Source organism: Gymnoscopelus braueri, assembly GCF_963280865.1.
Source record: "Gymnoscopelus braueri genome assembly, chromosome: 16".
Lineage (NCBI taxonomy): Eukaryota > Metazoa > Chordata > Actinopteri > Myctophiformes > Myctophidae > Gymnoscopelus > Gymnoscopelus braueri.
In genome coordinates, this window is record NC_137616.1 from 25,813,543 (window position 1) to 25,836,331 (window position 22,789).

At 41.7% G+C, this 22,789-nt stretch overlaps 1 protein-coding gene across 1 annotated transcript in view; it reads right to left on the minus strand.

Moving 5' to 3' along the window:
* The window catches only part of otofa (otoferlin a), a 99,403-nt gene that overhangs the window by 22,802 nt on the left and 53,812 nt on the right, over positions 1-22,789 (minus strand). Inside the window, 20 exon segments of the mRNA XM_080452383.1 lie at positions 184-318; positions 528-652; positions 1,672-1,864; positions 2,819-2,971; positions 3,732-3,848; positions 4,366-4,456; positions 4,788-4,888; positions 5,746-5,866; positions 6,769-6,955; positions 7,360-7,468; positions 8,879-9,102; positions 9,979-10,165; positions 10,976-11,162; positions 11,712-11,871; positions 12,162-12,246; positions 12,504-12,566; positions 14,852-14,983; positions 17,316-17,370; positions 18,835-18,961; positions 21,831-21,904. Of these exon segments, the coding sequence (XP_080308509.1) occupies positions 184-318; positions 528-652; positions 1,672-1,864; positions 2,819-2,971; positions 3,732-3,848; positions 4,366-4,456; positions 4,788-4,888; positions 5,746-5,866; positions 6,769-6,955; positions 7,360-7,468; positions 8,879-9,102; positions 9,979-10,165; positions 10,976-11,162; positions 11,712-11,871; positions 12,162-12,246; positions 12,504-12,566; positions 14,852-14,983; positions 17,316-17,370; positions 18,835-18,961; positions 21,831-21,904 (2,626 nt within the window).

A 22,789-nucleotide genomic window follows, 5' to 3' on the forward strand; every position in this document is an offset into this window, starting at 1 on the left:
CATATATACGGTTATTTCATTCGGTGACCACGTGGTTATATCATTCGGTGACCACGCGCGCATGTATATACGCGCGCATGTGCGTGTGGGAGGGAATAATTATGGCATACGCTCCGAAAAAACCTAGAACACACCACTGCATCCATCCATCCCTCCCTCCCTCCCTCCAGAGTAGAATCGTACCACAGTGTCCTGGTCGTAGATCTCCACGACGATGATTGGAGGATCATCTCTCAGCTCGCTGGCCTCGCCATAGAGTTCCACGTCATCGAACACTAGCAGCTGGTCCCATGTAGGACACAGGGTCTCACTCAGCACCTGTGGTACACCAACGCCAACACAACGTCAGGACGGGCAAGCAATCCCTCTTTTTAAATGCTTGTGAACAATACGCTTCACTACTCCTCTTTCTCACACGCATAGACTTATATACACAATACATGAATGAGTTAACAAATGAATCCTCTCATTATCTCGCACTTGTACACACACACACACACAGTGTATACAAACGTATGTGTCCGTACCTCAGTGACCTGGCTGTGTGTGGAGAAGAAGACCCTGGCAAAGGGGTCCGAAAGTCCACTGCTGTCAGCAGCAAACAGACTGCGGGCCTGGTACATGTGTGCTCTCAGCTGGAATACCTGCTTCACTGTAACACGCACGCGCGCGCACACACACACACACACACACACACACACACACACACACACACACACACACACACACACACACACACACACACACACACACACACACACACACACACACACACACACACACACACACGCATAAACTTAAATCACAGCAAAACTTGCAACCAATTCCTTTCTAAACACACACAATAAAATGCACTTTAAAAGTAAAACTGAAGTAAACAATCCATCTAAGCGAAATTACTGACCCGGAGAGGGAACAAAAAGAATCTGAGAATCTTATGAATAATTTCTCTATCCAAGCGCCCTTTGTATAATAACAGTACTCACAGCACTGGTGCAGTCCCAGATAGTACGTGCACATCCAAAAGTGAATTTCAACGGATGCAGTATAAAAAATAGACAGAGACAGAATGGAATATCGGCAAAGTTAATTTGATTCGTACAACAGTATCGACCTGTGTGGTCTTTGTCAGGTAAATAAATGTTAATTAAATGTATGTACCTGACAAAGACCACTCAGGTCGAAATGTTGTACGAGTAAAATTCACTTTGGGAGCAGTAAGAACAGTGTGCAGATATTACATTCTTTCTCTGTACCACAGCACTGGTACACACACACACACACACACACACACACACACACACACACACACACACACACACACACACACACACACACACACACACACACACACACACACACACACACACAAGAGTGGAGTCAACCTACTTTCACTTCAATTCCATCAATTCAGAAGGAGGACTTTAAAAAATGTAAAATCGTTCGCAATAAATTGATTCTGCTGTCCAATCTTGCACTCCATTATTGGAAAGAATTCTTCCTTGACGTACTGGGTGTGTGCGTGCAACGTTTTACACCGATCGTTCCAACGGTGCCGAACACAGAGATGATCTGCTCACAGACAGAAAGACACGCGGACGGACGGACACCAACGGACGGATAGGAGGGGAAACATAGTCTCCTCCGGCCTGGTGGGGACAGTGAACCTACTGTTATAGACGAGGCTGATAGGAGGAACAGACTGCAGGCCCGGTCCGCTTCTGACAGCTTTGGTTTCTTCAAAGCCGTTGGGCAGACCACTGAGGAAGTCCTTCCTCTGCTTGTTCAAGCCCAGCCAAAGGTAGAGCTCCAGCTTAGCCTGTACCGTCCAGCCCGCAGGTCCAAATCCCTTCTTTCCTGGCAGCTGGGGATGTAACGATTATAATAACAATGAGTGCAATATTAAAAGTTTTTTATTGCAAAATGAGAAGTCCGCCATTTAGGAAAAAGTGATACCTGCTCGTATAAAAAGGATTACTGATATGAAAGTGAAGCCAGACATGGAATATTGCTTAAGTTACTGGCAGTCTTAAGAACTTTTATGAATATGGTATTAACTTTTGTGAGCTTGGCCATACATTTAATGCTTGAAATATGAATTTCAATAAGCCTGTTTTTCATCTATGTGAGCAGCTTTTAATGTGAATGTGAATGCACTTACCGCAAAAATACTTTAAACCTCCTACCTGGATAATAAAATAGACCTAACCTAATCTGAACTGTATTGGCTCAATAAAGGATATATAGTGGGATCGGATGATTATTGTGCTAAATTTAAACTTTTGGCATTTTTTTTTACTAAAACATTTTTTTATTATCTTTAGGCAGTATATTTTGCTTTATTTACTGTAGATAGGAGTGAGTAGAAAGACAGGAAACTGTTGAGAGTGCAACACAGGTCTCGACCCAGTTACCAACACACCCTGAGCTATCGTTAATCACAGTGTGGACAGTGTTGCCACTTGGCTGAAGCTACTGTAGGTGTTGATATCAACCAGTAACAGATGTTGAGAGAGGGTGGGACTAACCACATGAACCCTAGCGTCTCAAATGTGGGCATGTCATAATAGAGGAACATTTTACAAAATAGCCGATCTACAAGCTCACAACGCATCACAGCTTGTAGATGGGCTAATTTCCCAAAGAGGTTACGGGTCATTTTGGTTTCATTTGTACACTCTCAGAGTTATGGGGGAACGAGCGTTTGAGAACTACTGGTGTAGGGCGAAAAAAAGGTGGGGACCCTATACGGACCCGTGGGGGACTCAGGTCAATGAAGTATGTAGGGTTTAAGGGGTTTACATAGACACAACCTTACCCTGAGGAAAACTGCATTGACTTTGCCACAGTCCTTGCCCGTCTCCTCGTCCACTATGGAGTACAGGATGTCTTTGGAGGGGATGCGGGCGTAGGCGATGCGCTTGTTGTTGCTCATCATCCAGACGAAGACATCTGGGATGCTGTGCTGGGGCTGTGCAGAGGGAATGGATGAGAGTACATGGTTACATTCTCAACTGATAAAGTTATACATAACTTTGTGTAAGTACTCACAATGTTTTGAGAACATTTCCTCACCGACCACCCACTCACCCACCCATCACACACATCTCATCCTGTCCAGTAGAAACAAGGCACGTTCAGTGTCTGTCTTCAACCCTAACACGCCTGAAGCTCTCACCACAATTCTGCTCCTATATTGATCGTACTGTAGCTATCCCTGCCAGGACAGATTTTGTCCGTTTGTTTGTCCGTCCATCTGTGAACAGCTAATGTCAGGCACCACTGGACCGAAACTTTGCACACACACTCCCAGTAAGCCAAGGAAGAACATCTGCCCCAATTTTTCAGATTAATATATTAATCATTAATTATTAATTATAATGCCAAATCCAAAATAGGGATGCCAGGTTGAAAGTGGTTAAGTCGGTTTTATAAATATTTATTTTATGGACCCGGGTATATATATGTATATATTTTATAATAACTACATTGGATCCATTATAATTGAGGTTATTTTTTCCACTTCCTGAAAAGTAACGGTTTTGGACATACAAGGTTTCCGCCCAACAGCAACGATAATGTTACTGTACAGTATGTTTCTCTTCTTAACACAGTTCCGGGCTCTTTTCTCATAGATGATGTTCTATGACATTTCACATCAAACAGATTCTGTGCGACTTCATCTATGGAAGCAGAGATCTAAAAAAAGACTCGCGCAAATTACTCTGTACCTCGTCGGCAAGGAAACGGAGCCTTTGCAGGAAGTTCTGCACCAGCTTGAGCTTGTCTTTGATCGTATTCTTCTTCACCTGAGTGCGAAGCTGCTTGGCCTGCTGGCCCATGTTGTCCTGTAAGGAGACAGGAACGAGGGCACCTGGATCAGTCATTATCTCATGTGATAAGACATGTGCATGCACTCAGGAACGCACGCACGCACGCACGGACGCACATGCGCGCGCACACACACACACACACACACACACACACACACACACACACACACACACACACACACACACACACACACACACACACACACACACACACACACACACACGGGGTGGAGTCGACCTACTTTCACTTCAATTCCATCAATTCAGGAGGACTTTTAAAATGTAAAATCGATTACATTTTAAAAGTCAATTCAAATGGATTCTGCAGTCCAATCTTGCGCCCCATAATTGAGAATGTAGGCTTCATTATAAGAAATTTAATGGTACATTAGCTGCAATATATTGAAATTACTTCATACACTACAAACACACTGACTCAGCTCATTCCCTTCTCTCCTCATTTCTGTCTCCTCATTTCTCTCTCTCTCTCTCTCTCTCTCTCTCTCTCTCTCATGTCATAACAGCACCATACCATCTCTCTCATGCAGGACTTGAGCCTTTCTCGGTCCAGTTTGGTCTTGCCTGCGTGGTTCGCGTCCTTGTTGGCCAGCGTCAGAAAACGACTGGACGTGACAGAGGAGAGGAGACAAAGTACACTTAATAACAGTAGAGAGACACGTCCACTTTTCAACGTTCAAATCAAATTCCTCCCAGTATTACTGTATGTCCTGATCATCACGATAAGAAAGTTAGATAACCTCCAATATGCTCCAACATGACATAATAAGGACTTTAATGTCATGACCCCATGCTATGCCGTCATTATAATTCGATATTATCAATATTTTCTCTGGCACTAATCAATGTTGAAATATCCATTATTGTCCCAACTCTGCAGCCTAATACATTATACATACGCATTGCATACAGATCATTACATATAACAGAATATACCTGCAGCCAACACTCAGCTCCTCCATAACTCCCCTGAGTCTTCTCTCTGGAAAGGTCTTCTCGGTCTTAATGATCTCCTGAACGTCATTCAGACCCTCTTCCTGTGGGAATACAACACATGGATACAATAGCAGCAGAAATATCTGCAAAATACAGTTTATGGATACACATTCAACACCATATTCAAGACTCATTTGGTACTGTGGTGAAAAGCTTTGGAAACATTTATATTACACTGTATGCAATGAGATTCCTTCTTCTCCTATCTATATCTACTGTTGGTACTAGCTTCTGCAAACCCTGAGACTCTGACCACTCAGTGATCAATAAGGTTTTATCCATCCACATAATATTAAATCATGGATACAGAAATCAAATTATTGAAGAACTAGACCATACCCGTGGGGGGATATGCGCACATGATTTGGCAACCCGGGAGCCAGCAAACACAAAAACTCTAATAAACAGCTGACATTTGGGGAAAGTGAAAAACGGGCTTCGGTGTTCCGTGCACATGGTAATGGTCAATGGCTGTGTGCAAATTCAGATCAATTGCTCCAGCCACTGAGGAGAACCGGGCAGAAGAGATTCTGGGCTCACCGCACAGACAGAGCTTTGTCGAATTATAGGAGGATGTAGATAGATGCTTGGAGTTCCTCCAAGTGTAACCAAATGGACCCGTAAAGGTCTATTTGTTAACTCTCAAGGCGGTTACACACCGGCGAATATGCGAATATACGCAAAATTCGGACTCGTTCCGAATAATTAAAAGACGCTTTTTCCGCTCCGCGAAACTGGTGTGGAAGCTTGCATTGACTTTATAAGGTTTTTAAAAAAAACATATTATTCGCATGAAAAAAATCGCCCCGGTGTGTAAGGACCTTCAGAGTTAAATTAACACTGAGGATTTTATGGTGCACCTATACTGGCCACAAAATTAAGAAATGTCCTTACTGACCAGTTTGTCAGCTATCTTGTCCATGATGTTGGAGTTGTACAGTCGTCTCCTCTGGTCCTGCCACCAGCTCTTGATGTAGATACAGGGCTTCTTTTCCAAGTACGGAAGGTGGAAATAGTTCCTGTGCAGTGCAACCAACCAACCATGAAAAATAAATTAAACTAATGAGCTGGAACACCGCCTGAGAGCCACAAACAGGACCCTTGTGATCAATTCAAAGTATTGGCTAGTACAGACTGTCTGTAGAAGTGTGGTCCCATGCTATGATTCAGTGGTTCCCAACCTTTTACATCATCTGAAAAAAGCTGAGACCCCCCCCAAATGTGTACTGTACACACACACACACATGCGCTCACGCAAGCAGGTGTGTTTTTCAGCCAGGTAAACCACTGAAGCCCTACATACTTCTCATATCATAGGACGAATGTCGAAAATAACGTTTGCCCTTGAATTTGAGTGACTATCATTGCCCTTATTCACTTTGTTTACAGCATAATATCTTGACTTCAGAAAATACGATCGAGATCGAGGTAATGATGGCCATAGATAGACCTTATGGCTGTGACAGGATGGTGCTTGCCCATGAAATGCATCGTGGGAATTGTAGGAACACAGAGAAAGGTCAAAACAGACAGAAAGGGGAATAGGGATTGCATCATAAATATTGTTGTTTGCTGATCTCATCAGCTTCGGATCATTATTGTTTTATTGACTGTGAAACTCTCAAATTGTTTTGGAGAGCACTACAGCGGTTATATGCTGAGACTTAATCGAGCAGCCCATCACAAATTGTTCTCTAATGCAGTGGTTCTCAAAGTGGGGTATGGGGACCCCCAGGGGTCCCCAGCTAAATGACTGGTAACTCTGAGAGTGTACGAATGGAACCCGGGTCCATTTGGTTCCAGTTATACACTTATGGGGTCTGTGGCCTAATGCATTGTAAACTGGGGGTCCTTGAAATGAAATAAAGTTGGAGAATCACTGCTCTAATGAACTTGACCTCAGTGACCCTTGCTCTCAGACCTGTCAGTGATGAAGGGCTTCATGGGCGGAGTGGACGACACAGAGACCAGGTCACCATCTTCATCTGCCTCATCCTCACTGCTGTTCTGGATCAGCTCAGACTCCTCCTCTTCATTCTCCCCGTCTTTTCTCTTCTTATTCGTCGATGCAGACTTACTTACTCCATCTATCTGGTTACCATAGTTACCTGGGGAGAAACAGGTGCAGTTAAGTTACTCAGTCAGTGAAACTATTGACTCGGGCATCATTTCAGAAGTATTTCACACAATGTTCCAGGGGCTACATCAATGTTGTCATTAGATGGTTCCAAGATCAGTCAAATTAGATTAGTTTAAGGATTGGTTTAAGGTGGTTCTTTATTGTTACATCTTGTGCACAGGTACAGAAGAGTCTGTTCCTTCAAACAATGTAGCAGCATAGGTAATAATAATACATTTTTAATTTATCCCATGCTTAAGCTTAAAGTAGGAATGACACTGCTAATACCTGCTAACTGTGTGAGGTTTCATGGTTGCCTTACAACAAAAGTAGTTCAAAACTAAACTAAACTAAATAAAAAAAGAAAAAATAAAGAAAATCAGCTTAACTTACCAATCGTAACTTCAAAGCTGATTTGTTTGTCACCGATCTTCCTGTCAATCATGGTGGCCTCCAAGAAGGAGCCAAACAGAAAGAACTCGTCCATCTTTCCTGTGGCACTCTGAGGGAGAGAATAAGATTGTGATAGAGCATGAAACATTTGCACTCTGCCCACAAAAAAGCCACTTTGTCAAGCAGTTGCTGATGCTTATTTATAATGATACACTATCCATATAAAAGAGTGTGAAATGTTCTGTTATTTTGTCTGCAGATGGGATCTTTCACTGCTTGTTTCTTGTTTTGGAGGGTGTTTTTATGTTCTGTGCCAATGAATCCATGGATACGTTTTCCGCCCAGGGAGCCAATATACTACCCAACAAAGGAACTAGAATATAACTTTTCTCTCCTCTCCTCCTACTTCTTCTCTCTTTGATGCTCATTATCTAGAGGCAGTGTAGTGTGAAACATTTTTTGGTGGATAAAGGATTTATTATCTCTTATTCTGAAACCCCCACTCACTCTCCTTCTTGGCAATATCCTTAACCAGGAGCTGCCCCCAGGGTAGGCTGGTATGAAGGATATAGAGGCGGTCCCCCGGGGTAGTTATTCACAACCTGACAGCCAGGCCCAGTTATTTCCCTAATGAGCAGTTAACAACACAATATATAGAGCAATGGATCGGTTGCATCAGACCTTTGATGGCAGACGGATAAAGTGGTAGAACACCACCTTGAGGCTCTCATGAATTACATTACAGGACAGCAGTATTGCTTTCACTTTTGATATCAGAGCATCATTTCACCAGAGGATAACTTTCAAACTAGAAACAGAATTCAGAGAAAGTTTGAGTGTGCCTGCTGTGCTGCTACAGTAGGTAAGGACCACATGGGGAAGAACAGTGGGGAAACATACTGTAGCCCCCATGAGAAATCAGAGTAGGTGTGTTTAATTGCTCTGTTACCATCTCAGGCACTGTCATGGGTAATGAAATAACCACGAACAAGTACTGATTGCTATGCTATACCATATGCTACACACACACACACACACACACACACACGCACGCACACAGGGCCGAATGCAATAAAAACAATTGGGGAGATTTTATGACAAGGAATTAAGTTTAGTCAATCATAGGTCAATTATGTCAATATACAAGCCAGTTAACCCATTGAATCCGGGAACGCATGTCTGTAATTTTAGATCTCTTTGGCTATTCAAAAATAGCAGATCTACAAGCTCATGCTATATGCAAATCTTTGAATATATATATTTTGAAGGCGAACATTTGTAAAATATTTTTATTCCAGGGACCCCCAGAAGCAAATATTTGAGTTACAAATGTTCGCTTTAGAATATATATATTCAAAGATTTGCACACATTTTCATGATTTTTACAACAATAGCCAAAGAAATCTAAAACGACAGAGATGCGTTCCCGGATTGAATGAGTTAACGAGCCCACAAATGCTACAGTAATTACCCAGTGACCACTCAGCTGCGCGTCCAGCCAGGCCAACGAGTAGCTCACCTCTGAGATGTTGGACACGGGCTCCACCTGCACCTCCGTGGAGCTCATGATCTCGGCGTTTGTGATGTCCAGGATCTCCATGGCAACAGAGACCAGGAGGCGGGCCCTGAAGGACACGCCCTCGCCTAGTCCCTCGTTGAGGTCCTGGTGCTCATCCATCAGGGTGTACTGGCGGGTGGATCCATACATGTTGACCCAGGCTGGGCCCATGGTGGGCAGGAACCCTGGAGGACCGGGGGAATGGAGGAGAGAACAGATGGGACGATGATAATGGGACAGAGGACGGCAGAGCTTACAAGTCAGGTGAATATCGCTGGTGTCGGGTGGAAACCTTGTACTGTATGTTCAAAACCGTTACTTTTCAGGGAATGGAAATAAAGAACCAGTGTTCCAATGATCCAATGTAGTTATTATTTAGTCACAAGATGTTAATAATTTTCATTGATTCAATATTCATAAAATGTGCAAGCAAGCACGCGCGCACACGCACACACACACACACACACACACACACACACACACACACACACAGCAAATCTTTGCCAAATATTCACCTATTTTAGTTGAAAGTTTACCTATTTCACCAAATGTTTGCTCACTATGACAAGCCCAGAATAGGGACGTTATGTTATGTGGTTAATACATTGATTGACAATCCCTTTGAATGTTAAAGGGATACTTCACTTTCACATAAAATAAACATTAAAGAAATATATTAAAAAAAAATGAAAGAAGTTATGGCAAAATGAAGGCCCCCTCACACATTAGTAGGACACTCTAATGCGTGAGGGGGCCGTGATTTTTCCATTACTTTTTTCATTTATTTTTAATATATTTTTTAAATGTTTATTTTATGTGAAAGTGAAGTATCCCTTTAACATACAGTAACTACACAGCCACCTTGATAGGGTCAGAAAGGTCATCTTGCTCCAATAACCTGATGAAAATAATGAACCTTCAACAAGCCATTCTAGCAGGGCTAATTGCCACATACATGTAATAAAACAGTCTAGCTTAGACTGGCTAATTAATATGCCTGACAACAAATCAATGCTACTTAACCACACTGACACCACTTTTCAAGACGTATTTTTAAGCACCTTTGTCGCCGTCATTGGATATCTTCCGCAGGTCTATGAAGTGAGTTCCTATGGCGACGTCGTTGACCTTATCGGAGTCTCGTATCTGGACTTTCATGCGTTTGCAGAGTGGAGGGAACATCTCAGTGAAGATGATCTGCTCGTTCCAGATTGGTTCATAACTGCTCTTCTGGACTGAAGTCTTCCCCTGGGTTAACATAGAGTTACGACACCAAATCACACACTAAAAACAAAAGGTGACAAAGCCGTTCAGGCTGTAGCTCCTAAACTTTGGAATGCTCTTCCACAGGTCTTGAGAGCTGCAGCCTCTGTGGACATTTTTAAGAACAACCTTAAAACGCTACTAATTGAACTAGCGTTTGTGGATGTTACATGATTTTATTTTCATGCTTGTGTTGTTGTCCTGCTTGAGATGAATTGTACAGGATTTTTCTGCTTTAATACCTTGTTTTGTTTTAATCTCACTGTATGTAAAGCACTTTGTGAGATCTCTCTGTGAGAAGTGCTATATACTGTAAATAAAATGTACTTACTTACAACTACAGTATAACTTTACTGTAACTGTACTTGAGTAGAACTGTAGGCTAGCACTGCTTCACTGACTGCATTCAAACATCAATATTTTAAATGATTTTACTATGTTTTATTTTCAGATGTAAGAGTAATGAGTAGTGCGAGGAGAATTAGCATTCACAGTAACACAACCGTTCTGGACATCTCCCTGGTGCAACTTTAAAGATACGACTGATAATGGAACTGTTCCAAAACAGTTGGGCAGATAATGAGTTATTACAGAGAATAAGTACATACTGTTTATTTGCAAGAGATAACTAGAAATATGCACAAACTTTCAGAGGAACAGTCGTTTGATGTGGGTACAATTGTAGACTGCATTAATTAAAAAAAGAAAATGCAGTGCTCTCTGTTTTTCTCATATAAAAATATAAACCCTAGAATTTTGTGAGGAGTAAAGAGAGTCGAGTGTGGAGAGACATACTTTCTGCCCCGCAAACTGGACTTGTACGTAGGGGTCTACAAGGTCTCGATTCTCTCCTATGAAGGCCTTCTTCACATTGGCCATGATGCTGGTGTTCATTTTAGGAAGACCCTCGGCTCGGTAGATCTTCACATAGAACCTGGCCCACTGTCTCTCTGATGGGACCCCCTCAGGAAGCAATAGGTTCCTGTAAAATTCACACGGGGGGAAACACTTACTGTAATCGTCAAATATAGAGTTGAGGAATAGTGGATCACACATGCAACTCAGATGACAAACATACTGTATACTAGCTGTAACGTTTAGTCGCTGTGGAAACACAGTTATAAAATAATAGAGACTTGGAAAAGGATTTAGAGTTCAAGATTATAGACACTGCCTTTGGTGCACATCTTGAAACAATGTTTGGTGTTATAAATCACGGTAATATCACTATTGGAACTGTCTATAGATTTCATTGTATTGTTTGTGTAACTGAAGAGGCATTTCAGTGGACGCTTAGGAATCTGAATGTAAATATAAATAATCAGATTGATTTACTTAGTTTGAGTATCCCAGTGTCTTATATGACAGATTGGAACTTTCAGCAGGTAATCCTGACACTCACCGACTGTGAATAAATGTACCAATATACAGTAAATCCAAGTCCAATATAATTTTAATGTGTTAATACTTCTTTCCGTGTTCATTTAATTTGTCTTTTCCACAAGTGATGCCTCCCCAAAGTCCCACTTACCCTTCTATGTCATCTTCATCGGTCTCGTTGGCCTTATGAGGCGTCTTGATGTTGTCGCCCTTCCCAACTACAGCAATGTCACATTTGATGTATCCTTTACAGCCTGCTGTGATGCCATCAGGGTCAGACAGCATGGCCCACTTGTGGTAGAACTGGTGTTCTGGTAGGAATGTCAATAAATGAGTCAATTGATCAATAAAGCCATTTTTATTGTATTATTTAATTTATCCTCCTGCCACTAGCCTGTTGCAATAAGCCTAGCAACCAAAAAACATAAACATGGATTTGTAAATATTGTTGCTAGTTCACATTGATTATAAACCCACAGCTGTATTTTGACTTGCGGCAATGTCAGATATGATTAGATAAAATTATTGCTGATTATTGCAAGCAATGTTGTCATTGACAACATTAGATTAATTAATATTTCAGCAAAATCTAAAAGCTCACCAGGCTGAGAGTAAACTGTCCCGACATCCATTTTGAAGGTACCAACCAAGGTCCCACTGCGTAAAAGGTTCTTGGAGTGAATGACCTAGTTAGAAAGGGTGGAATGTAAAATATTAAAGTTCTATACGCACTCTGTGGCCATGGTTGTCTTGGAAACAGCACTGACATGAACATAATGTTTGGGAGAGAGAAGGTTTAAGTGCAACATGGCAAGAAAAGCAAGGCAAAACAGCCCGTCTATAATGACTGAACTACTTCATGGAAGTGCATCAGTTATGTATATATGGACATTCAGAATTATGGTATGTAAGTGATTTAGCTGTATGGTAGTGATTTACTTACTGAGAGCTTGATGATCTTGTCAAACATGACATCTGGTGGGACGTGGAAGTCAAAAACAAAATACTGCAAAGAGAAGACAAGTCTGTCAATTCACAACTCTTTTCAACTCTTTTCATTTAACAATTTAATCATTTTAATTTGATTCAATTGATGATTCCATCTACTGTATATCTCTTGAAGAAATCTGTATCACTGACTCTCATATTGACCCAGCAGGAGACCTGCTATCTGTGTTGGTGGTTTATGTTGAGATTCACATTGATGTGAAGCAGAGGGAGTCTACAGTACACTGGCAGTGCAGTGCAGTGCAGTACCGTATAGGAAATCTCATAACACATATATTAAGATCTGATGTGAATGTCAAGGCAATAGCCCCTTGTCTGCACTTTTCTGTCCTTTCAGAATAGAAGCAGAGGCCTGTACAGAAAAGATAGCAAAGTGAATAATGAGAGAATATGTATGGAAATTGGGGTCAGTGGTAATTATATCCTAGGTTAAGGTTATATTTCATTTTTGTAGAAATTCGCTAGCATGCCCCACCTGGCGTCCCTATTTTGGGAAAATATATCTTTTAAGCGATTTACTTTCTTTCCTATATTAAAATTGGCTAATGGGAGGGCCGGCGGGCCGGCAGACCACGGCCAGTCGGCCACATCACTCTGACATCACCATAAACAAACCCAAAACCCCCATATATAGGCAGGACCACCGTCACGTCATTCTGACTAAGACATAACCATAAACAAATCCGATATGCCCATATATAGGCATGTTACTATGACTCAGACATAACCATAAACAAACCCCATATGCCCATGTATAGGCATGTCACCATGACTCAGACATAACCATAAACAAATCCGATACGCCCCTATATATAGGCATATATGGAGATCCAGTTGTCCAGAGCCATAGAGCCGACCTGCCCATATGTGGTCACGTGCATATATGAGACTGACCATCTCGGCGCGCAGCGGTAATGACTCGAGGGAGTGCGAACCCACCGCCGAGTCGTACGGATATGCGGTTGTCTGCAGATCTGACCGATATGTCCATATATTATAGGCATATATGGATATCCAGTTGTCCAATCCAACCAATATGCCCATATATGGGCATGCCAATATACAGGGTATGGCCATATACAAGGGATCTCCAAATATGGGCATAAAAGGGACAAGGACTGAGTGACAGGTACATAGATCTCAAAATCTAAAAGTTTGTTTTACTACCTTCTACTTAAAAGAGAGGGAAATGTCACCAGAATAATTTCCTCCACTCTGCAACACATCACTAAAGATGATACAAATAAAACAAATACTAAAATGAACTATTTCTGAGTCATGAAGATATCAAACATAGAGAACACACTGGAGCAGCTCGGACAATAAGCCTTTTTTATTAAGGCTCTAAGCATACAAACACAGGACTGACATTTCAATGCAACTTCAAAACGTCAGTCCTGTCTTTGTATACAGAGCATTTTAAATTAATTAAAAAGGGTTATTATCCAAGCTGCTCTGTGTGTTCTCTATGTTTGATGCTGTTGTGTCCCGCTCTTGTGACCTACCGAACCTGCCTTTGTTTGGCTGAGGCGCGGCAGAATTCCCTTTACGAAGGTGTTTTAAACAACAAAATACTCAACAGAAGTGAAATACTGAGTTGAAGTAACCATGGAGAATCCGCACATGCAGTAGAACAACCAAAGGGCATAGGGCATACAGTGAGAACATTTTAAATAATATATTGTTATTATCTTCACTACACTACTGTAGGTGCCACGCCCCATAAGGAAAGCTACCTTACAGACCAACAGAAAGGATCAATAACAGATATACTGCTCCACACACTCTGCCTCTGCCACAAATTGATTGAGCGAATCAAACTAAAACTCAACACTAAATATTGGAAAAGTATTAGCCCTTTCCATACAAAATAATGTAAAAAAGAATTGGATGATGTCAGGGGGGTTTTTCTTTCATGAATATTGAATTCCACCTAAGGCGTCTTCAAGGTATTTTCTGTTCAACTCAGCCTAATCTAATTGAAACCGTCATTCATTCATCATTCAATTTCAGCTTGTCTCAGCTACAATTCTCTGGGTAATGATGATGTTTACTACACCTCAGAGTTTTTAGTTCATCTCTAACGGTATGCCAAAGCACTGCTGCGGATAATAATATGACAGAAGCCTCAGCTTTATAGCTGTGATTCCCTGGAAGCAAAAGGAACCGCATGAACAGTAGAAAGTGAAACTTGGCACTCTAGAAGGGTTATCAGATTACCATAACATTTCCATAACAATCGAGCTCATTCCCAGAGGTACTTGGCGAGGTAAACAGACTCACCTCGTTGTAATACGGGCAGTTGGTAGACTCCTTCATGGAAGTGTACTTCTTGTCATCTCCAATCTCCACACATACCACCGGGTCCATGTTCAGGCCCACCAGCTGCCTGGCCTCGATCACCGTGATGCTGATCTGAAGGGAGACATCGGGAGCACCAGAATGGACTACATAAGCAAAAACGAGATTGTGTAATCCCACCAGTGACTGCCAAGTGTTGTGAATGCTGTCTTTATAAATAAATCAAGCCACTAGAGAGTTAATAGTTTGATATGTCCATGTATACTTTGTCACTTTGTCCTGTGGTAATCATTTCATGTTAGGTTATCCCGGCACCACGTGCCCCTGTGAACGCATGGCAAGTCTTTCAGATCCTGGCACTGATTACCACGATGCTAAGACAATTACTTACGTCCCTTCTAACATTTCAACATGAACTATCTGCATTCACCCTAACACCAGGCAATATAGAATTTGGCACATTACAGTTTCTTGGACTGTGATTATTCTCTGAGACGAGTTCAGTGTACAAGGAAGACCAAAGGTTTAAACTGTAGCTCCAAGCAGTGTCCCAATGGCTTAATTACGCCTGATGGAAACAGCTTGAGCACAGACAGTGGAAAGAGAGGGAAAAGCAGACACAGTAAATTGTAAATCTACACTAAGGCATGAAGTGTTTTTAAGCTCTGCAGCTATTGAAACAAGCTGTGGCTTTTAAGCTATATAGGCCACTGGCTGACATGGGAGGTTGGGTTGAAAACACAGCACACACAGTTGGAGTGTACTAATCAGTCCTCCATTCCTCTTTTCCAGCTATACATTGAACTGTACACCCTCATTCCTTTATTGCTTTGTGGGCAGCCAGCTTCAGTGATGTGATGGAAAAGAATGAAAAGGCGGATTGAACAACCACCATAAACCAATTTAATTAAATTTTTGAATGTAATTATACTTTGATATACTTTGGTTTTGCTTTAAACATTTGTTTATGCACTGTAACGCACATAAGCCCTTTTCACATATGAGCACTGGAAAATGTCCGGGGAATCAGGTCGGTATTGTCTGGTGTTGGCCTTTTACACATGTAGGACTCAACAGGAGAATGTCTGTTTCAGATGTGTTCTCACATAACTGTAAATAGGCCGTTTGATTAGGCAAGGGGCGGTGTTCTGGGTAGATGCGCTGGTAGCTACTACCATTTAACCAACAAGACAGATATCAAATTAAAATGTGTAATATGCCTCGGAATTGAAGTGGTTGATATGCAGTCTCCCATTGACGCACCCATGTACAACAAACTGCTATAAGGACTGTAACCATTTACTGAATGTGTATTTTACATGCTCACATTTTTATAAAAAGGGTGCAAAGGGGGATACAGGAATACAGACGGAGTACATTTAGTTTTTATATTTAATATAACTGTGTTCATCTTACATGTGCAACTCCTAATAACTATGTTCAAACCTCCGTTTGAAATGTTGTTAAAACACTAACAACACATCCTACGAGCTGCAAATCCATTTTCATCAAAACCAGACATCCTCCGAGCGAGCTCGACAAATAACATTAGTCTCTGTTTACAGACGAGTGCAGAGGGACCCTCTGAAATAATTAGGTCATATTACATCCCTACGGCACGGAAAGAGGTGTTGTTGTTTGTGTTGTCACAGAAGTTTCAATCATATATTGATATAATATTTCCAACTCAAATACTACAAAAATTTACTTCATTAAGGGAGCCTGCCGGCCTAGCGGTCAAGGCGCATACCAAATAGGCTGGTAATTCAGCTTGACAGCGTGTCGCGGGTTCGACTCCCGATCTCGACGACCTTTGCTGTGTGCCATTTCCTGTCAGCCTACTTTCCTATCAATAGAGGCAGAAAAAGGCCCAAAAAATGTCTTTAAAAAAAAAAAGCTGAATTAATGAATTGTTTTTAGTGACGTTTCTCTCCAAACACATCGGGGAGGCTCGTCTCTCCTCGAAAATAGAAGCGCCATCAACACTCCCACTCACCGGGCTATCACCTCGGCAATTCACATATTGAGCGGTTTGGGTTGAATCGGACATTACACAGACTTAACTCAAGGCAGCTGGCAGCGTAATGTCCGTTGCCTGTCAGGTCCTACTGACTAATGTCTGGATAACGTCCATGTTACAGTGCATGGTGTGAAAGGCACTATAGTTAGACAACACCATACAGATTTATTAAACTATATTTCACAAATAAAATAAAATGAGCCGCATGCTGAAAAGAGATACTGTAGGTTTAACCAGTTTGTTTCTCCCAGTGCTCTCATGCAATGACGCTGAGATTGCAGCTGTTTGGCTCATCCTGCTCTCAGGCAGAAAACACAACAGACACTTAAGCAGAGACACACAGGCACACACAGGCACATACATATACACATTTGCACAAACATACTGTACCACACAAGCACGCGCACACCACACACGTACACACACCTGATAATCCACCGGTCTCCCAGAACTCGGTTCTATCTTGATATCTGGCTTTGACCTGGAGGAATAGACAAATACAATACTGTCATTCACATTGCAAGGGCAGAATATTACATTCTCGACAACAACTGGAATACCTTTGTGGCAGAGCTATACTGATATGGTTCATATTATTCACTTCTACAGTCAATAAAAATAGGGTGAACAGGAATACAAAAATGTGACGTATGAAATATTATGTCGTTAAAATGATAATACACTGCAACTCTGTAGATAAAATACTCTGGATCAAGTATCAATTAGAGCTGCAGCACACTTGCATTTGCTGCTTTGCGTGTGCGTGTGCGTGTGTGTGTGTGTGTGTGTGTGTGTGTGTGTGTGTGTGTGTGTGTGTGCAGTGGTGGAAAAAGTACTCAAATGTTTTACTTAAAGGGTAAGACCACTTTGGTAGAGGTTTGGGTTGTGTAGTTACCTTGCCATGATGTAACTCCAAAGGTGGGCAAGATATCAAAAATAATTGCTCCATTGATTAGAAATTGATAATTCAAAATATGCTCCTCATTGACTTACATTGTACGGTAAAACAGCTCTCAAAGTCACTCTTTTAGCACATAAATGAACCCAAATATAGCTGATTCAGACAATATAGAACATCACCAAACCCAGTACTGTTTTTTTTTTAAATAAAAATGTCAACTTCCTGTTGATTTTACTATTTGAAGATCTGGATCCGGATCCGCGGATCCAGTCCAGGTTTTCTACTTATTAAAAATGGCAAAATCAACAGGAAGTTGACATTTTTATAAAATAAAAAAACAGTACTGGGTTTGGTGATGTTCTATATTGTCTGAATCAACTTTGTTTGCGTTCGTTTATGTGCTAAAAGAGTGACTTTGAGAGCTGTTTTACTGTACAATGTAAGTCAATGAGGAGCATATTTTGAATTATCAATTTCTAATCAATGGAGCAATTATTTTTTATTTCTTGCCCACCTTTGGAGTTACATCATGGCAAGGTAACTACACAACCCAAACCTCTACCAAAGTGGTCTTGCCCTTTAAGTAAAAGTATCAATACTGCAATGTATAAATACTCTGTTACAAGTAAAATGTCTGTGTTCAAAATGTTTCTTGAGTAAAAGTACAAAAAAGTAATTACTAACATGTTTGAAAATAGTAGATCTACAAGCTCACAACGCGTTGCATCGCGACGCGTTGTGAGCTTGTGCATCGGCTATTTTCAAATAGCCTATGTATAAAATAGGGCTAAAGTGGTTAATGCATGTTTTATAATATAATGATTTATATCTGAAATGTAACTAGTAACTAAAGTACAGTACTTGAGTAAATGTAATTAGTTACTTTACACCACTGTGTGTGTGTGTGTGTGTGTGTGTGTGTGTGTGTGTGTGTGTGTGTGTGTGTGTGTGTGTGTGTGTGTGTGTGTGTGTGTGTGTGTGTGTGTGTGTGTGTGTGTGTGTGTGTGTGTGCGCGTGTGTGTGTGCGTGTGTGTGTGTGTAGACCTCTTATTGGAGACGTTGGTGGTGACTGCAGTGACTGAGGCCAGGGACACAGTGTCAGGGTCCAGGGCTCCGCCCATACGCATCGCCCTCCTGTCCAGGTCCTCCATGTCAAGGATGGCCGGCTCGTCTAGACAGCAGCATAACAGAGGTGGTGTAACCCATAGACATATAAAGGTAGACGCCTCATTCGGCTCTGAAGCGTCTGTATCTCGGGCGCGCTTCCTGCTTCCGCAGGGCTGCCGTGTGCGTCACACACGCGGAAGTTCGGTAGGCCAATCAGAGGCAGGTGGGGCCGGGTCTTTTTGTAACCCAGCTCTTAACCCTTTGAGAGGCAGCAGCTGACAGCTGTGCACAGCATCTATGGAACTTGGCAAACTCCACACTCTATTTGTGAAATTCAAATAAGAGACTGGTCCTTTTTCATATCAAGGTCCATTATTTATTCAGCATTTGAGTCACGGAACACCGTTTGATAAGCTTTAGCCTCTCACACCCAAAACGTAGAATATGTTAATATGTTATATTCGATAAGCTGTTGTCAAAATAACAATTGTTTACGTTCTCTAATTGTGTACTTGTTTAGTAAGTAATGCAGATGTTTAACAATTTGACTCTTGACAGTGTGAAATGTTATACTCAAGATTTAAAGATCTATAAGGGTCCATTTGGTTATTATCAACTCTCCATCATTTAGCTGGGTACCACCTGGAACCCCCTCAATGACCACTGGTGGTTCCCGGACCACTGGTTGAGAACCATTGCACTGACAAGTCCCGGAAAAGACGCACTGTGATTGGCCAGTAGTCAACGCACTGTGAGCGCTGTGATTGGCCAGTAGTCACTTTGAGTGACAGGTTCCCTGCGGAAGACGGAAGAGCCGCCGTGTATTGCGATACAAGTCGCCCCAATGAACTGCAGAGGCCAATGAGGTATCTAGGTTTCTAATATCTATGGTGTAACCCGGTAAAACCAATAAACACTCTAAACCAGCGATTCCCAAAGCTGTGGGCTGGGGCCTCCCGGTGGGCCGTCAAGTTATTGCAAGTGGGCCCCCAAATAATTAGCAAAACACTTGAGAAGTTAATGATAATATAACATTAATATTGAAAAGATTATATTTAACTCATTCCCTGCCTAGAACGACTAAAACGACTTTTGTCCTTTAACCCCCTCTGCCAAGAACGACTAAAACGACTTTTTTCTTTTCTTATTTATTTATTTATCTTTTAACCCAAAGACCAAGGAGATATGATTTTTTGAAGATCTAGACTCCCATCCACTTCCTTGTTAACTTAAAACTTAAACATTTTGTATCTCGGCTCCTGAGTACTTTTTTTTTTCAATGAAAAATCTCTGGCAGTGGGTAAACGCAAAAAAAAAAAAGTTCTGGCAGTGAATGAGTTAAAATTAGATGTTATTTCTTCTTTAAAACCTTGAAAAATGAGTTTTCATAGTGATACCAATAAATAAGAACTTAAAGTATATATAGGGGTCTTCAACAGGGGGTCCGGGACCCCTAGGGGGTCCTCAGAGTTACTACAGGGGGTCCGCCAAAATCTTTGTGTGATATATATATTTTTTCCTTAACCACTTGAACCCTAGCATCCCTATTCGGAAGAGAACTTTAGCCAAAAATAGCAGATCTACAAGCGCGAGGCGTTGTGAGCTTGTAGATCTGCTATTTTTGGCAAAGAGGTATAGGTGTAGAGGGAGAAAAGAGCAGACCAAGTAAACAAAAAAGTAGAATCTGAAACTAAATTTTATACAATATAGAGGGGGTCCCTGCTTCATCTCTCTCTCAACTAGGAGGTCCTTGGGCTGAAAATGTTAAAGCCCCTGATATACTACAGTGATTCCATTGATCCACGCCGGATCGATTGATTGAGCATTAAAATAAACATGCTCTAAAAATGCACATGGCATGGCCCACCCATCTGAACGTTTAACACAGATGCCGGCTAAGTGGTCAGATGCATGGGTGCCGACATGCCGTGAACATTTAAGATTTTCAAGTGGGTTCTTCTGTTCCAGAAAAGGTTGGTAACCACTGCCGTAGACTAATACACTTCAGTGAGGACCACTCTTGTAAAAAAAAAATATTTGCACTGCAGCTTAAGGGCACGGTCACGATCTGCATCAGAAGCGTCGGCGCTCCGCTCACTTCCGTTCTATGGGAGTTGTGTTGTGACGGGTTAATGGCGTTGACGCGTGTCGCATTCAACGAGTTTGAAGCATGGAGTTCAACAATGGTGAACTTTGACCTGGTGTCAACCAATAGAAAAGAAGCGTGTCGTTGACCTCACTTGGCAGGCATTTCACTTGTAGTATTCTTTCAGTGAGCCAACCACTCCAGTCAAACCAACTACACACAAGAAAACTATACGTAGGCACAACACACAAGACATGGCAAATTGACACGTTGGTGCCTCGTCATGCGTTGGCTACAACACTTCTGACGAATGTGATGTGTGAGTGAGCAATTCATTTATGTTTGGCAGTATGCCAACCACCCCCCAACGTATAGACTGAGCATAACCAGCAGCAGCAATGACATCCATCAATAACAGAGCACTGAATCAGGTGGAGTTGTTGTCAGCATGCCGAGTACTGCAGCGTGAAATGTCATAATGCAGAGAGTGAGCAGCAGGAGGAGGTGCAACTGACGGGGCTAGTAGCTCAGCTGAGCCATCTGTCATAATAACATCATGCTCTATAATTCTGTTCCCCATCACAATTTCTGCTGAGGCACGTGGTTTTCACTTAGTGGCCATTAAGCAATTTCCAAAAACACATTTATAAATGGATTACATTGGTCATATCCATTATTTAACAACAATACACAGTAAAATCCTCTGTGTTGATTTACCTCAGAGTGTTATCTGTGAATGTACATATGGAACCAAATTGATCTTTATTTGGTTCCATCTGCACTCTCAGAGTTAAATGAACACTTAGGATATTGCTGTGTATAACAATATCAGATTTTTGTTGTTCACCTGTTTTCTTGTGGTCATCTTTGGAGATCTTGTTCTTTCCGAGCTTCATGGCAGACAGCACTCCCTTCCCTGCTCTGATGGAGGGCAAAGACAAAAAGTGGGAAGGGATTAATTAGTCCATGGCTTTTCAAAGCAGGGCGCACCAGGGTGGCCAATTGGAAAGGGCAAATTTAAATAAATAAATACATATGTTTTATTTCAATAAAAATTCAATGTTGAAAGTTGTAAAATTGGCACATGCCTTAACCTCTTTTAACCTGATGTCCCTACTTTGGGCATGCATGTCATCATTGTCAAAATGTTTAAAACATTTAAAAAATCTGCAAAGATAGCGAAAATAGCAGATCTACAAGCAACATGTTGTGAGCTTGTAGATCGGATGTTCTTTTTCACCACACCATTTGGGGGTCCTTGGCATGGGAAAGTTTGGGAACCCCTGGTGTTGGGGAGTTTGCACTGTGCAATGGTGTTTCCAGTGTGTCATTGCAGGCTGCCGGTCAGGGCAGTTATTAACTGTCAACTTTGGTTGAACAAAAATAGGCAGGTTAGACTGGGTTGATTCAAACTTCTGGACTGTTGAGTTGGAGTTTCAGGGGAAGGATTATTCCTTGCGGATCCTGAACAACTCGATGGTATAGACAAAGATTGACTGTGCAATCTGTCCTTGATTGACTGTCCTTGCTCTAGTCTCCTGAGCACTGGGCTGGACTATACTCTGCCTTGCAAAGTAGTTTATCGAAGTCTCCCAGTTGAGGCTAGACGGTTTCTTTTCCTTGCTGAGGTATGGTGAGCTAAACTGATCGCTCGCTGTCTTAATTGATGACCACTAGGTCTAGTATAGAATCTTAATGACAGGTGTGTATATGTGTATACTGTATGTGTGTAGGTGGGAATATTCCCATTCCCCAATATTCAGACTCTCCAATTTTGAAAGCTAATCTGGACAATTTCTTTCTAAA